Below are 16741 nucleotides of genomic sequence, written 5' to 3'. Positions count from 1 at the left end.
GGGGCTGGGAGCTGGGGGCACTGTCCTACAGTGGTTCCGCTCCTTCCTCCTGGGCCGTGTTCAGAAAGTGGTGGTGGGGGATGAGTGTTCAGACCCCTGGGCTCTCACTTGTGGGGTGCCTCAGGGTTCTGTCCTCTCCCCCATGCTTTTCAACATTTACATGCAGCCGCTGGGAGAGATCATCAGGAGGTTTGGGCTGGGTGTTCATCAGTATGCGGATGATACCCAGCTCTACCTCTCTTTCAAATCAGAACCAGTGAAGGCGGTGAAGGTCCTGTGTGAGTGTCTGGAGGCGGTTGGAGGATGGATGGCGGCTAACAGATTGAGGTTGAATCCTGACAAGACAGAAGTGCTGTTTTTGGGGGACAGGAGGCGGGCAGGTGTGGAGGATTCCCTGGTCCTGAATGGGGTAACTGTGCCCCTGAAGGACCAGGTGCGCAGCCTGGGAGTCATTTTGGACTCACAGCTGTCCATGGAGGCACAGGTCAAATCTGTGTCCAGGGCAGCTGTTTACCAGCTCCATCTGGTACGTAGGCTGAGACCCTATCTGCCTGCGGACTGTCTCGCCAGAGTGGTGCATGCTCTGGTTATCTCCCGCTTGGACTACTGCAATGCACTCTACGTGGGGCTACCTTTGAAGGTGACTCGGAAACTACAACTAATCCAGAATGCGGCAGCTAGACTGGTGACTGGGGGCGGCCGCCGAGACCATATAACACTGGTCTTGAAAGACCTACATTGGCTCCCAGTACGTTTCCGAGCACAATTCAAAGTGTTGGTGCTGACCTTTAAAGCCCTAAACGGCCTCGGTCCAGTATACCTGAAGGAGCGTCTCCACCCCCATCATTCTGCCCGGACGCTGAGGTCTAGCGCCGAGGGCCTTCTGGCGGTTCCCTCATTGCGAGAAGTAAAGCTACAGGGAACCAGGCAGAGGGCCTACTCGGTAGTGGCGCCTGCCGTGTGGAACGCCCTTCCAGCAGATGTCAAAGCGATAAACAACTACCTGACATTCAGAAGACATCTTAAGGCAGCCCTGTTCAGGGAAGTTTTTAACGTGTGATATTTTATTGTATTTTTGCTTTCTATGGAAGCCGCCCAGAGTGGCTGGGGAGGCCCAGCCAGATGGGCGGGGTATAAATAATAAATTATTATTATTATTATTATTATTATTATTATTATTATTATTATTCACAAGCACGGTTTTCAGCGTCTGGCCATGTGCAGAAACGATTTTCGGTGCCACGGACATACGCAGAGGTGATTTCCGGCGTCGCACTGCACTGGCCTGGCCCACAGAGGATCTCCGCGGGAGTGATCCAGCCTTGCCGACCCCTGTTGTAGATCCTACAGAGCTAGACAGAGTGATGGTCTTACTCAGTTCAAGGCTATGTTCCTACGCCAGTGTGGTGTAGTGGTTAAGAGCGGTAGTCTCGTAATCTGGGGAACCGGGTTCGCTTCCCCGCTCCTCCACCTGCAGCTGCTGGGTGACCTTGGGCCAGTCACACTTCTCTGAAGTCTCTCAGCCTCACTCACCTCACAGAGTGTTTGTTGTGGGGGAGGAAGGGAAAGGAGAATGTTAGCCGCTTTGAGACTCCTTAAAGGGAGTGAAAGGCGGGATATCAAATCCAAACTCTTCTTCTTCTTCTTCTTCTTCTTCTTCTTCTTCTTCTTCTTCTTCTTCTTCTTCTTCTTCTACATTGACCCAACACAGTTCCTGTAGTTCCAGCCAGGAATTCTTGCCAATGCTTTTGACTGGGTGAAACAGTTGCAGGCTCGACACAGCCGTACCACCTGAGTATCTGGGCTGCCTCTTCCCAGCAGCCGAGCGCAGAGGCCTCACCTGCGCAGAAGGAGACCAGACCTGTTTACGGGAGATAAATGCCACATCATGCTCAGCTCGGCTTTGAAAAGGCAGCTGATGAATGGTTTTGGGGCCCAATTAACTCCCTGGTTGTTTGCCAAGCTATGCAGAGGTCTCTTCTTTCCTTTGCTTCAGTCCTTGCCTGCTTCATCGGAACAAAACGCCACTTTGTCTTAATCGCAGGTGTCAAAAAGGTGACCTCTGGACGAGGAGGAATGCACCAGTTCCTGTGCTGCACGCCAAACACGTAACAGGCGCCGTGCTCACGCAGAAGACTTGCAGCCCTGGGAGATGAGTAGTTCCTCTCTCCATTCTGCCCCCCAAGGGTTGGCAACATTGGTTGTGCACACTGACTCCTGCAAATAAAAAAGCGAAGGCTTTTCCTCTGCCCCTCTTTGCCATTGCAACTGGGGCTTTAGCTGAGCTCTCACTCAGTTCGGCCAGCTGTGAAGGGTTGTAGCTCATTGACAGAGAGACACCCTGTCTGAAACCCTGGACAGCTGCTGCCAGTCAGTGTGGACAATACTGTCTTAGATGGGCCAATGGGTTGACCCATAATAAGGCAGTCTTTGTCCATGGAGTTTTCTTGGCAGGGATACTGGAGTGGCTTGCCGGTTCCTGCTCCAGGTGGATCACGTTTGGTCAAAACTCTCCACTATGACCTGTCCATCTTGGATGGCCCTGCACGGCATAGCTCATAGCTTCTCTGAGTTATTCAAGCCCCTTTGCCACAACAAGGCAGTGATCTAGGAAGAGGCAATGACAAACCTAGACAGCATCTTAAAAAGCAGAGACATCACCTTGCCAACAAAGGTCCGTCTAGTTAAAGCTATGGTTTTCCCAGTACTGATGTATGGAAGTGAGAGCTGGACCATAAAGAAGGCTGATCGCCGAAGAATGGATGCTTTTGAATTATGGTGCTGGAGGAGACTCTTGAGAGTCCCATGGACTGCAAGAAGATCAAACGTATCCATTCTGAAGGAAATCAGCCCTGAGTGCTCACTGGAAGGACAGATCCTGAAGCTGAGGCTCCAAGACTTTGGCCACCTCGTGAGAAGAGAAGACTCCCTGGAAAAGACCCTGATGTTGGGTAAGATGGAGGGTACAAGGAGAAGAGGACGAGATGGTTGGACAGCGTTCTCGAAGCTACCAGCATGAGTTTGACCAAACTGCGGGAGGCAGTGGAAGATAGGAGTGCCTGGCATGCAATGGTCCATGGGGTCATGAAGAGTCGGACATGAGTAAACAACTGAACAACAACAACATAGATTATATAAAGAGTTTATATTGACATTGCATTGTTGTATTTGGTCATTGTGTTGCCTTTGGATATTACCAATGTTGGCTACTGCCAGAGCTATCACCACACTCTTGTGACAAGGAAGGAAGGAAGTGGGGGAATAATATGAAGCGGTGATAATCTTAAGAGGGGAAGAGAGACTTTTTGAGGTGGTGGTGACTTTCCCTTTTCCTCCTATCTGGAGGTGCCGGCTGCCCACCCCTGTTCTATGCTATGTGATTATGACTTTCAGGTTAGGTGGGTTTTTTATTATTATTATTAAAAGGAGGATCTGCCACATTAATTGAGGTGGATAGGCTTCCCAGAGGCTATTGCCATCCAAGGCTTCCATGGTGGTGCCCAGTTTGCACTGACACATTACAGGGACTTTTGGGTGGTGGCTCCCCATTTGTGCCTCTGATGTGGTGTGTGTGTCTCTCTTGTTGCTGGCGTCCAGAAGAAATTGAAAAGCATTCCTGTGTCCCAGGCACTTGATTGCTGATTGATACTGGCCATAAAATTAAGAACTGCAAAGCTGTTACAGGTTTTTAGATTTTTCTAAATGTATTTGAATTGTCTTGGATAGTTTTAATGTTTTAAACAGTTTTTATTTTACTTTTACTTTAAATTGTATTCTTTTGATCTTTCAACATTTGCTGCCTTGTTTCCTTTTGGAAGAAGAGAGGGAGTTGAGCCTGGTCCACCAATATTAGGCATGAGAGCTGTTATATCCGTTTGATATTGTCTGCTGCTGTTGGAGAACTCCTGTGGTGGTGGCTTTTCTGTTTACTCTGTCTTAATTGCTGAATGTCGCTGTTAGTTAATTGTTGTTTTAACTGATTACTATTTTTAATGGCTGTTGGGACTGCTCGTGGTTGTAGAAGCTGTATGCAAATATTATAAATAAATGTAAACACAATATAAATCAGGGCCTCTCTCGGTTTGGCGGCAGCGGCAGCGCTTTCCGTGGGCGTATTCTGCAACCTGTGACTAATGCAATAAATACTGCATTTATTGGTGGATTAATGCAGGACTATCCATGCATCATTCCGCTTCCGTTAGTTGCCCTTTGATGCTACCCCAGCGTTGCAGCAACACTGCCGTCAGGAGGGGCAGTAACCTTGTTCTGTAGCACAGCAAAAAACACACGAGAAAAAAGTAGTAATGAATCGAAACAGTTGAGGTATGAAAAGACACAGGGTTTCTGCCGGAAGTTACAGGCCATGCACTGATTTGGAAACAAAGCAGTGTGTCCACCGGGAAACACTTGCAGGCCAAACCAGTTTTGAAAGCAGTGTCGTCTATAACCACCTGATAGCATTATGAGCACAAATAATCAGGGATGAACGTTTAAAAAAAAAATAATTGGGGGGGGGACATTTGGAGAGGGAGGCGATGCTTTGAAACCAGCTGCACTGTGTTAACCTTGGGTCTTGGGTTCAAGGCTGCGCAACTCTAAACCCATCCTCTCCTACTTAAAAACCGTTTATTTAATTCTTTGCCTGCAGGGCGGTTGGGCGCACTTTAAAACACAGTGCCAGTAAGGTCGCAGATGCCTGCCACCTTAATTCTCTTTCCAATTGTGGCACAAGTTGTGATTACCTGCAGTTGCTGAATATTGCACTGACTGGTGACAGGAGACTTCTAAGTGTGTTGCCCTAGATGGATGGGGTAGAAAAGGAACGGTATGTTTATGTGTGTGTGTGTGTGTGTGTGTGTGTGTGAGAGAGAGAGAGAGAGAGAGAGAGAGAGAGAGAAGTCATGTTAAATGTTGAGTAAAAGTAAAGGGACCCCTGACCATTAGGTCCAGTCATGAACGACTCTGGGGTTGCGGCGCTCATCTCGCTTTACTGGCCGAGGGAGCCGGCATACAGCTTCCGGGTCATGTGGCCAGCATGACTAAGCCGCTTCTGGCGAACCAAAGCAGCGCACGGAAACACCGTTTACCTTCCCGCTGGAGCGGTACCTATTTATCTACTTGCACTTTGATGTGCTTTCGAACTGCTAGGTTGGCAGGAGCAGGGACTGAACAACGGGAGCTCACCCCGTCGCAGGGATTCGAACCGCCGACCTTCTGATCGGCAAGTCCTAGGCTCTGTGGTTTAACCCACAGTGCCACCCGTAAATTCACTAAACATTGAGTAGGATACATTTATTTTTTTAGTCTTGCGAACATAAGAGATTTGCTGTCCCGAATCTTCCATCATTCAGTTTCATTGCATTTCCCCAAAATCTCAGAGGGGGTGGGAAAAAACTTGGCTGTATCCCCTTTCTCCAAAGGGTGCTTAGTTTTGTATTGTCTGGCGTGCATGTAATCAGTAGTTCTTGCCAATAGATTACGAGTGAGCCCAACCCACATTGAGCGTAACTCAAGAAAATCCTGTTGGGACCTTATAATGCAGAACAAACCCTCCTTACAGCATGAGCCAGAGTTTGTCTCCCCAGCCCGGAAATGTGGCCCAAAATTGCACCTATACGTTATAAAATCAGCACAGGGGACATTGGTGTCAGGGGTCTGTGCCCTTGAGCTTTAGCTGGGACAGCTGTGTGTGTTCAAGGGCTGAGTGGATCTCATCTGCGCTCCCTCGACAACCTATGATTAAAGGCCGGCGCTGTTTCTCGCGCTTTTTAACATTCTAGCTCCAGTCCCTGCTGTCTGTCTCTGACAGCTGGGCCAATATGCATTCGACAGATACATGCGCTGCTTTGGCAGGGAGACGCATGATCTGAGAAACAGCCCTTGGAGCGAGCGTCACTCAGCCAGCTCCATCCTACATACAAAACAGATGTTTTCCGGGGAAAGGGAGATAGAATTGAGCGCCGCAGAATGTTCGGAGACTTGTGAAATTGGCCCTGCGTTAGCTGGGAAGGAGATGGAGAAGGCTTTCAATTGTCCTGCACCAGCAGAAACAACACCGAGGTGTCGTGTAGTGCAGGGCTGGGTGGGGAACACTTTCAGGCCAAGGGCCACATCCCATTGTAGACAACTTTGCGGGGGCCGCATAGCAGTGAAGCTAAAGTGGGCAGACACCTCAGCTTCAATGCATAGATGCTGAATTGGAATTGTGGGGGACCTTAGTAATAGCTTGGTTGGTAGTGGAAGGAGGTGGAGCAGCCCTGAGGTGGGAGAAACATGCTGTACAACACACACACACACACACAGAGAGAGAGAGAGAGAGAGAGAGAGAGAGAGAGAGAGAGAAGGGAACCAGGCAAAGGGCCTTCACGGTAGTGGCACCCACCCTGTGGAACGCCCTCCCACCAGATAGAGAACAACAACTACCAGACTTTTAGAAGACATCTGAAGGCAGCCCTGTTTAGGGAAGCTTTTAATGTGTGATGCATTACTGTGTTTTAATATTCTGTTGAAAGCCACCCAGAGTGTCTAGGGAAGCCCAGCCAGATGGGTGGGGTATAAACAAATTATTATTATTATTATTATTATTATTATTATTATTATTATTATTACACTGGTACCTCGGGTTACATACGCTTCAGGTAACAGACTCCGCTAACCCAGAAATATTACCTCGGGTTAAGAACTTTGCTTCAGGATGAGAACAGAAATCATGGCGCGGCGACGCAGTGACAGCAGGAGGCCCCATTAGCTAAAGTGGTGCTTCAGGTTAAGAACAGTTTCAGGTTAAGAATGGACCTCCGGAACAAATTAAGTACTTAACCCGAGGTACCACTGTATTATAGATTAGTATTCAGATTATTGGGACTAGCTGACTGGCATACTGTAAAGAAAAGTTTTGCCAAATAGGGGCCCCGTGACAACAGATCAAAATAATATTGATTTGATCTTGAAAGACAACTACAGTCAAGCTATCTTAGTTCAATGTTATCCCACCAGAGTGCACACACGAGAAACCTCGGGATACTGAGCCTTCCGTGAGTTAGTGTGCCGCAAGTTCAAAAAGGTATTAGGAGACCATTTGCGAGGGGGGTCCCCCGAGATTTTGACAGCCTAAGGGGTCAAAACAGGGTTTAATATGGCACTGGATGGCTTAGCGGTTAGCACGTTTGAATTTGGGGAGACCCAATTCCACAGCCCTGTTGAGACATCTGCCATGACTGCAATCCTATGGATAGTTTCCTGGGAGTAAGCCCCATTCAGCTCAGTGGTGCTAAAAGGTAAAGGTAAAGGTACCCCTGCCCGTACGGGCCAGTCTTGACAGACTCTGGGGTTGTGCGCCCATCTCACTCAAGAGGCCGGGGGCCAGCGCTGTCCGGAGACACTTCCGGGTCACGTGGCCAGCGTGACATCGCTGCTGTGGCGAGCCAGCGCAGCACACGGAAACGCCGTTTACCTTCCCACCAGTAAGTGGTCCCTATTTATCTACTTGCACCCGGGGGTGCTTTCGAACTGCTAGGTTGGCAGGCGCTGGGACCGAGCAGCGGGAGCGCATCCCGCCGCGGGGATTCGAACCGCTGACCTTTCGATCGGCAAGCCCTAGGCGCTGAGGCTTTTACCCACAGCGCCACTGAGTTTTAAACGCAGCAATACAATCTTCAGCCTGCTGAAATGCTTTTAATAATGGGTTCCATTTACATGCGTTCAGGATGCGAATCAGTGTGAGTCTGGAAGTGACCTGGAAACGTCCTAAAAGATGTCACTAAAAGGGCAGGGCAGAACAGGGTGCTTGCGGGCTTTTCCAGTTAACACACGATTTCACAGAAGTGCGTGATGACCAGGAACGTAACCCCTGCGCAAATTGCGGCTTTTCTGTATAAATGTAAACCTTGCAAAGAATCTGCTGGTGTTGAGAAAGGCTTTCCGTTTAGACTTTGCATTTTCAACCCCTAAAAGCCCTCCAAAACGATGTTACAGGTCACACGACTCACAGTTTAGCTATATTTATTAATTCAGACTATATACTTTAGTGCATTGTGCCCTGAGCAAGTTGGAAGAGGTTTTGAGATACAATTGTGCTAAATAAATGTTTCCTCAGATCAGGCGTTAGCAAACGGTCTTGCTCAGCCCTTTCGTCGCCCTGGACCAGAGTTTACTGACAGTGCCCATAAATCACAGCTCTGCATTCATTGCCCATTCAAGGTTGCTTCCAGCTAGTTCAAGGCCCATCCAAGAGATTTTTCTGCATGAGGCAGCAAATCTGTCACAGACAGACACACTTGTTCTCTTTATTTCTCTCTCATTAACTCGTCCTGTGTGGGCCCTTTTCATTTTGTTTATCCCTTTTGCAGCACAGTGATACCTCGGTTTTTTAACATCTCCATTGACGAACATTTCAGTTTTCGAATGCCGTAAACCCGGAAGTAAATGCTTCGGTTTTCGAACGCACCTCAGAAGTCAAACATGAAACATATAGAGTTTTCCGTTTTGCGGCTTCCATACTGAGTTTTCGGTTTTCAAACGTTTCGGAACTCGAACAGTGTTCCGGAACGGATTATGTTTGAAAACAGAGGCTCCACTGTAGAATCTTTTGGTGGATTGGGCCCCATGGCTCTGATATCTCTGGCAACCTGCTTACTGAGCACCCATCCCAGATTTCTTTGCACAAAGTTTGGGAGTAGTTTGCAGGACATTGGCTGCTTATTCATCCCAATTGGTCCTCTAGGAAATCGCCCAAAGAGGCTGGGATAACCCAGTCAGATGGGCAGAGTGTAAGAATATTATTATTATTATTATTATTAAGAGAAGTATTGAGGCAAAATCTAGAATTAGTTGACCCTGCCTGTCAAGGCTTTCCTGAGTTGGGAAACTTTTACCATAGTCAGCTGTATTAAACATGACAGGCTCGTTGTTACATACATAAACAAATTCTTTTGTACTTTTGGTAAGTCCTCTCCTATAATACCTAATAAGAAAGCTTTTGGTTTTTTAACAAAGGTTATTTTAAACATTTTCTTCATTTCATTGTAAACCATTTCCCAATTTCTTAATAATATTACAATCCTACCACATATGGAAAAATATCCCTTCTGTTGCTTTACATTTACAACATTTGCTTTCCCTAGTTTTATACATTTTTGCTCATTTTGCTGGAGTTAGATACCATCTATACATCATTTTCATATAATTTTCTCTGATCGCCACACATGCTGTAAATTTTATATCACTTTCCCATAATTTTTCCCATTCCGCTATTTCAATGTTATGTCCCACATCTTGCGCCCATTTAATCACGACTGATTCAACCTCTTCATTCTGCATATATACAGAAGCAATGTACACATTAGCAGGGCTTTAAGAATACTTGTAATTTTATTGTGAATGGACTACAGGTGATTTAAGCATGTTCTAAACTTAACAATGGACATGCAGTATCTTGATGAATAATGGAACCAAGGAAGGGATTAGAAGGAAGTCAATTTGTTTTGTTTTGTTTCCGTATTGTTATTTTAATTTTTGTTACAGTGGTACCTCGGGTTACATACACTTCAGGTTACAGACTCCGCTAACCCAGAAATAGTCCCTCGGGTTAAGAACTGTGCTTCAAGATGAGAACAGAAATTGCGTGGCGGCAGTGGGAGGCCCCATTAGCTAAAGTGGTGCTTCAGTTTAAGAACAGTTTCAGGTTAAGAACGGACCTCTGGAATGAATTACAGTGGTACCTCGGGTTAAGTACTTAATTCGTTCCGGAGGTCCGTACTTAACCTGAAACTGTTCTTAACCTGAGGTACCACTTTAGCTAATGGGGCCTCCTGCTGCCGCCGCACCACCAGAGCATGATTTCTGTTCTCATCCTGAAGCAAAGTTCTTAACCTGAAGCACTATTTCTGGGTTATTGGAGTCTGTAACCTGAAGCGTATGTAACCCAAGGTACCACTGTAAGTACTTAACCCGAGGTGCCACTGTATTCTGTATTTATTTATTTTATTTTTAGAAAATTAATAAAATACTATGTTTTTAAAAAATTACAGGCTCAGCCATGCTAGCCAGGAGATGCTTAATTCCAGAAATTCAGACTGTTCCCAACCTCTTCTCTCTTTCATAGGCATGGAAGAAGCGATGGTTCATTCTTCGCAGTGGGCGAATGAGCGGAGACCCCGACGTGCTGGAGTACTACAAGAACGACCACTCCAAGAAGCCCCTGCGGGTGATCAACCTCAACTTCTGCGAACAGGTGGACGCCGGCTTGACCTTCAACAAGAAGGAGCTGCAGGACAGCTATGTCTTTGATATCAAGACTAGCGAGAGGACTTTCTACCTTGTGGCCGAAACAGAGGAGGATATGAACAAGTGGGTCCGTTGCATTTGCCAGATCTGTGGATTCAACCAGTCCGAGGAGAACCCAGGTATGCGCGAAATTTCACGGCACAGAGGTGGCATCTAACTTCATACGTCGGTACCATTTAGAATAAAAAGTCCTTAAAGCAACAGGCAGTTAGCTCTTGTGAAAAAGGTTGTTTCTTACATGTAGAAGTGAAAAACCTGACATGTGTTTTCTAGGATGAGAGCAGGTAAGTTGACAAGTGCATTTGTGTGGTCTAAAGCAACCATTATTTTCAAGCTGTCCACAGGGAACAAAAGGGACTGGAGATCGTGGTGAACCACGTCGTGAATTTGGGGTGTCTTAGTGAACCATGTCATTCATTGTGGGGGCTCTTAGTGAACCACGTCCTTGGGGGTTATTGGTGAAGCACGTCTTGAATTTTGGGGTTCTTGGTGAACCACATCCTGAATTTTGAGGCTCTTGGTGAACCACGTTCTGAATTTTGAGGGTCTTTAGCCTGTTCAATAATCCATTCCTGGTCCTCCCTTCTTATAAACATGTCCATCTTACAGCATCACAAAGCCCATACCCTTAGCACTTGCTTCCACAGCCTTTCATTTCACAATTTAAAAAATCTGCAATAGTGTCCTTTTAATCTGTATATAATAATGTTCGCTCTTGCCCTTGCCGTTTCTACATTTATGGGACCGCCTCTCCTGGTATGTCCCACAGAGGACCCTAAGGTCCATGAATAATAATAGCTTAAAGGTCCCAGGCCCTAAGGAAGCCAGACTACCCTCCGCCAGGGCCTTTTCAGTGATGGCTCCAACCTGGTGGAATGTCCCACGAGACTAGGGTTCTGCAGGACTTGATCTCCTTCCGCAGGGCCTGTAAGACAGAGCTATTCCACCTGGCCTTCAATTTGAAATAGCCTGATCCTCTGTTCCCTTTTCCCTTTCCTCTTCTATGAAGAAACCCTTTCTGGGACCCCACATTTAAATTCTTATTCACACACCTCCTTGCTGGCCCTAGTAGGACCAACTTGGCCAGTTAGCCCTGGTGATCATTCAATGTCTACTGACTGGGGTTCCCTCCCCCCCAAAAAAGTGACCCCTGAATTTTTGAATTTTATTGATATTGATGCTGCATTTTATGTTGTATTCTATGCTGTTTTTAAGTCGCATTTTAATCAATGTTTTATATTTGCTGTTAGCTGCCCTGAGCCCAGTTTTTAAACCAGGAAGGGCGGGGTATAAAAAAAAATGTATTATTATTACATTAGAATACTGCATGCTCCAAGTGGGTCTGCTTTGAAGGCGGTTTGAAAAGAACAGTGAGTCCAAAATGCGGTTGTTAACTGGAGCCTCCAGTCTGGAGCACATAACTCTGCCAATGTTTGATCTTTGCTGGTTTCCTGCTTGTTTCGGGACCCGGTGGTGGTTTTGACCTTAAATGGCCTGTGACGGAGGTAGCTTAAGAACCGCCTCCTCTGATACTGAAAGCATCTGAAACATTTGAGATGTGCATTAAAGGCTGCATTTGGTGCTGCTAGTGGAGGTGTGTTACATTTGACAGGGCCTTATCAGCTGTGGCACCGAGGTAGCAGAACACCTTCCGAAAGGAGGTGTGCTTGGGTCCACACTGCCTTTGTGGTGTAGTGGTTAAGAGCGGTGGACTTGTAATTTGGTGAACCGGGTTCACTTCCCTGCTCCTCCACTTGCAGCTGCTGGGTGACCTTGGGCCAGTCACACTTCTTTGAAGTCTCTCAGCCTCACTCACCTCACAGAGTGTTTGTTGTGGGGGAGGAAGGGAAAGGAGATTGTTAGCTATTTTGAGACTCCTTAAGGGGAGTGAAAGGTGGGATATCAAGTCCAAACTCCTCCTCCTCCTCCTCTTCTTCTTCTTCTTCTTTGTGGCTCTTCCAAAGAGCCTTCAGGCCAAAGCCTTATCTGCAATCTTGATTAGAACTGTGTTTCGATATTGCAGAATTTATAGTATTTTATGGTATTGCTGCTTGAGTATTGCCTTAACCGTTTTAGCATTTGTATTGTGACAGCTTAATAATAATAATAATAATAATAATAATAATAATAATAATTTATTTATCTCCCCAGCCACTCTGGGCGGCTTCCAACCAAATATCAAAAACAATACAGCATCAGACATTAAAAACTAACAGGTGTCTTTTAAAAGTAAAATAGATGTTTATTGCCTTGACATCTGCTGGGAGGGTGTTCCACAGGGCAGGCACCACTACCGAGAAGGCCCTCTGCCTGGTTCCCTGTAGCTTTACTTCTCGCAATGAGGGAACCGCCAGAAGGCCCTCGGTGCTGGACTTCAGTGTCCAGGCAGAAGGATGGGGGTGGAGATGCTCCTTCAGGTATACAGGACGCACACAAAAGCTCATATCAAAAACAAACTTAGTTGGTCTCTAAGGATGCTACTGGACAATTTGTTTGATCTTCTTGCAGTCCATGGGACTCTCAAGAGTCTCCTCCAGCACCAGAATTCAAAAGCATCCATTCTTTGGCGATCAGCCTTCTTTATGGTCCAGCTCTCACTTCCCTTCATCACTACTGGGAAAACCATAGCTTTAACTATACGGACCTTTGTTGGCAAGGTGATGCCTCTGCTTTTTAAGATGCTTTCTAGGTTTGTCATTGCTTTTCTCGCAAGAAGCAGGCGTCTTTTAATTTTGTGACTGTAAGAACATTAGAAGTTTGCTATACCTCTTCCAAATTACAACAGGACAGCGGTCATTGGGTGGTGCTAAATCTTCCATGCCGAGAAGAACCCTGACACATCTCCTCAAACTTTGAAGGGTGTTTACATTCCAAAGGCTAGAGAGAGAGAGAGATTCCAAGCTTTTTAAAATATATATATCCCTGGTTGTTCACGCCTTTGGCTCTCTTACTGCCTATCCGTTGGGTGTTTACAGATATCAAGATGACCTTTTTGCCCAACTAAATTAAAAAATACCTTCAGAACCTCCTTTTCCTCCTTATAACTCGGTAAAGTAGCATCTTCACTAATGGTGCCATGCCAATGTTAAGAAGAGTTTGGATTTGATATCCCACCTTATCACTACCCGAAGGAGTCTCAAAGCTGCTAACATTCTCCTTTCCCTTCCTCCCCCACAACAAACACTCTGTGAGGTGAGTGGGGCTGAGAGACTTCAAAGAAGTGTGACTGGCCCAAGATCACCCAGCAGCTGCATGTGGAGGAGCGGAGACGCGAACCCGGTTCACCAGATTACGAGGCCACCGCTCTTAACCACTACACCACACTGGCTCTCATATCCAGTTTCCATATTCTGGGTTCTTGGGAGAGGGACCACCAGATGGCACCTCGCTGAGGAATGCAAGTTCTTTAGCTTTTTGGAGATGTCCCTTTGCAGGACTTTGGTCTCGACATTTATCAGTCAGACGTCCGGGCTGCAGTTGGTGTTCCCGTTAGCAAAACAAGCCCCGGTTCTGCAGAATCAATACAGAACTTGTGTAATCGAAGTCTGGCTATTGTCATCAGTGGCACCGTGGAAAACAAGCTAGGAGCAGACTCGTCCCGGAGGGAGGAGAGGAATTGTTTGAAGTGGAAAAGCTCCAAGCGTCGACCAAGTGACTTCAGCGGCAGGCGAGTGAAGGCAGGCGAGTGAGAGGAACTCGCATTTGGTTAGCGCCCCAGGAAAAGAAACAAATTCACCTGCCAAGACGGATCTCTTCTGAACTAGCCTAACGAAAAGCCACGGCGTTCGGCAGCCGCAAACTCAGCAGACGTGTCTAGATGCATTAGAGTGGAGAGGCGTCTCGAGGTGGGAATCAATTGCTCCCAAGCTGTTTTATGTTCACAGGAGGAAGACTTGAGCCTACAGAGGACATATGGCCGTTTATAGATATTCCTGATGCATTCTGGGTGTAGATTGTGGGATGTGAAACACAAGAGCAGTCAAGTACAACATTCCTAGAGTGAACATGTTTACACATGGGGATGAATCTTTGTCCAGCCAGCAGGTAAACTTCCTGTTTCCTTCTGGGCTGGGACAGACTTCCTCTGCATGTGACTAGAGGTGGGCGTGGCCTCACCTGTGCAGGTAATGACAAAAGCACAGGGCAGGGCAGCCATCTCTCTCTCTCTTTGACTACATGCATTGAAGAAGCAACATCTGCTTAGCCAAAGATGCTCTCTTGGCAAGAGAGGACAAAGGGACTGTCTCCTTATGAGATAGTTTCTAGGTGTATGTTACTTTTCTAAGCTAAGTCTGCCTACTGGGATCCAATTGTGAACAGAATGTGAGTAAACTCTTTTTATAGAAGACTGTGTCATGTCTTATCTTTTATGAGGGAATAAGGGGAAAATACCAGAACAGTTATTAGAGAGAGGCTTTAACGAGCCTGAGCAAATGCATCTGCTGAGTTTAAAAGGGGGAGTGTTACTCTGCTAAATTGTAAACTTGTTTACACAAGTTGGAAAGGCTATAATCAAACAATATATCCTCTCCTGCATCCCTGAACATTCCCACATAGGTAAAGGGTAAAGGGACCCCTGACCATTAGATCCAGTTGTGGCCGACTCTGGGGTTGCGGCGCTCATCTTGCTTTACTGGCCGAGGGGAGCCGGCATACAGCTTCCGGGTCATGTGGCCAGCATGACTAAGCCGCTTCTGGCAAACCAGAGCAGTGCATGGAAATGCCGTTTACCTTCCCGCCGGAGCGGTACCTATTTATCTACTTGCACTTTGACGTGCTTTCAAACTGCTAGGTTGGCAGGAGCTGGGACAGAGCAACGGGAGCTCACCCCGTCGCGGGGATTCGAACCGCCAACCCTCTGATCAGCAAGTCCTAGGCTCTGTGGTTTAACCCACAGCGCCACCCGCGTCCCACATAGATGCCTTCTAAATCCTCATGTGGCTGAACCTTCTCACCAAGAGTGATTATCTTCTAGTTTTTCTCCTGCCCTGACTGCCTCCTCGGTTCACCAATCTTTCCCCCAGCCCAGCATTCTTCAAAGACAATAGTGGGGACCAAATATAGCCCTCAAGCCCTCTCTACCTGGCCCCTAGGCCACACCCCTCACTCATCCTCCTTCACACCTCTTCTGCATGTTTTGGCCTAGCAAGGATTTGCCCCTGAAACCTGACAATGCCTCTTGATTGTCTGGACAGAAGGATGTTTTGGTATGTGTGGAAACTAGCCTACTATACTGTTGTACCTTGGTTTTCGAACAGCTTCGTTCTCAAACGTTTTGGTTCCTGAACGCCGCAAGTCCAGAAGTAAGTGCTCCGGTCTGCGAACTATTTTTGGAAGTCGAACGTCCGGCGGGGCTTTCAGGGCTTCCGATTGGCTGCAGGAGCTTCCTGCAGCCAATCAGAAGCCGCACTTTGGCTTTTGAACGTTTTGGAAGTCAAACGGACTTCTGGAACAGATTCCGTTCGACTTCCAAGGTACGACTGTAATGTCAAAATTTACATTCAATTTACATTCATTGCTCTGCCCACTTTTGTGGAGACTGGGCAAATTAATGAGGGCTAGTCTTAGTAGTACTGGTAACCATAATAACTGTGTTGCATGCCACCAAGCAACCAATGCCGACAAAGGGCAGGAGTAGAAGAGTAGTCTTTATGTCTGCTTCCCAAAGTCACTTAACACAAGCAGAGTCCAGAGAGAAAGAAATCCCAATAACATTTTGCTGTGGTAAACAGTGCATAGCCATAGGCAAAATAAAGTTTTGCCTTTCTTAGTTCAGGCCTTCTACAGAGCAGAGAGACATTCAACCAAACACACAGAGGACAAACTCCCTCAGAAGTGCATAGCCAATCAGAGCACTAGAGATCATGCTACTCTGACTGGTTGCTAAGCAACACCTCCACACATGCCCCTTGGTTAGCTGGTTTACTGATAACATAATTAACCCTGGAGTTGAAAATGTAATGATTCCTGCTGCTGCACATCCAACACTGTCCAGCTTGTAGGCTTCCAGGAACTATCTGTATGGCCACTATGGGAAGCCATACACAGCTCTGAGTGGATCTTTGGTTTGATCCATCACGGCATTTCTGGTTCTTGCTATCCACAAGCTTGGTGCGTGCTTGAGCCACATGGTCTTGTTCTTTGGCCTTGACTTGCAGCATTCACGCCAAAGCACTGGCTATCCCTGCTGCAGAAATGTTAATCACTTCTTAGGAATGGCGCTGTCCGTATTTTGCCTGCCCCAATGGGCAGGGGTCCAACTCTCATCTGGGAACCGAAGTTTCTCATCTGTTTTGCTAAAACATACTTTTGTGTGCTGTTCGCTCTCTGCCTCTCTCTCTCTCTCTTTCTGCCTCGCCCCTCTCACTTTTGGATCGGATGAGGAATCCAGCCCAACCCACTCTGAGCTATGCTTAAAATAAATACTGCTCAGGGTACAAGTGCTGGCTTCCCATAA

The 16741-nt window shown here is 46.9% G+C and overlaps 1 protein-coding gene across 1 annotated transcript in view; it reads left to right on the top strand.

The window, feature by feature from the left end:
- GAB2 (GRB2 associated binding protein 2) overlaps nt 1-16741 on the top strand; it is a 154178-nt gene that overhangs the window by 78186 nt on the left and 59251 nt on the right. Inside the window, exon 2 of the mRNA XM_079973744.1 lies at nt 10103-10403. Within this exon, the coding sequence (XP_079829870.1) occupies nt 10103-10403 (301 nt within the window). The remainder of the gene's footprint in view (nt 1-10102; nt 10404-16741) is intronic.

Source organism: Podarcis cretensis (genome assembly GCF_951804945.1).
Source record: "Podarcis cretensis genome assembly, chromosome: 4".
In the NCBI taxonomy this organism is placed as follows: domain Eukaryota; kingdom Metazoa; phylum Chordata; class Lepidosauria; order Squamata; family Lacertidae; genus Podarcis; species Podarcis cretensis.
The sequence above is the reverse complement of the archived record's forward strand: the minus strand, read 5'-3'. Positions and strand labels throughout refer to the sequence as shown.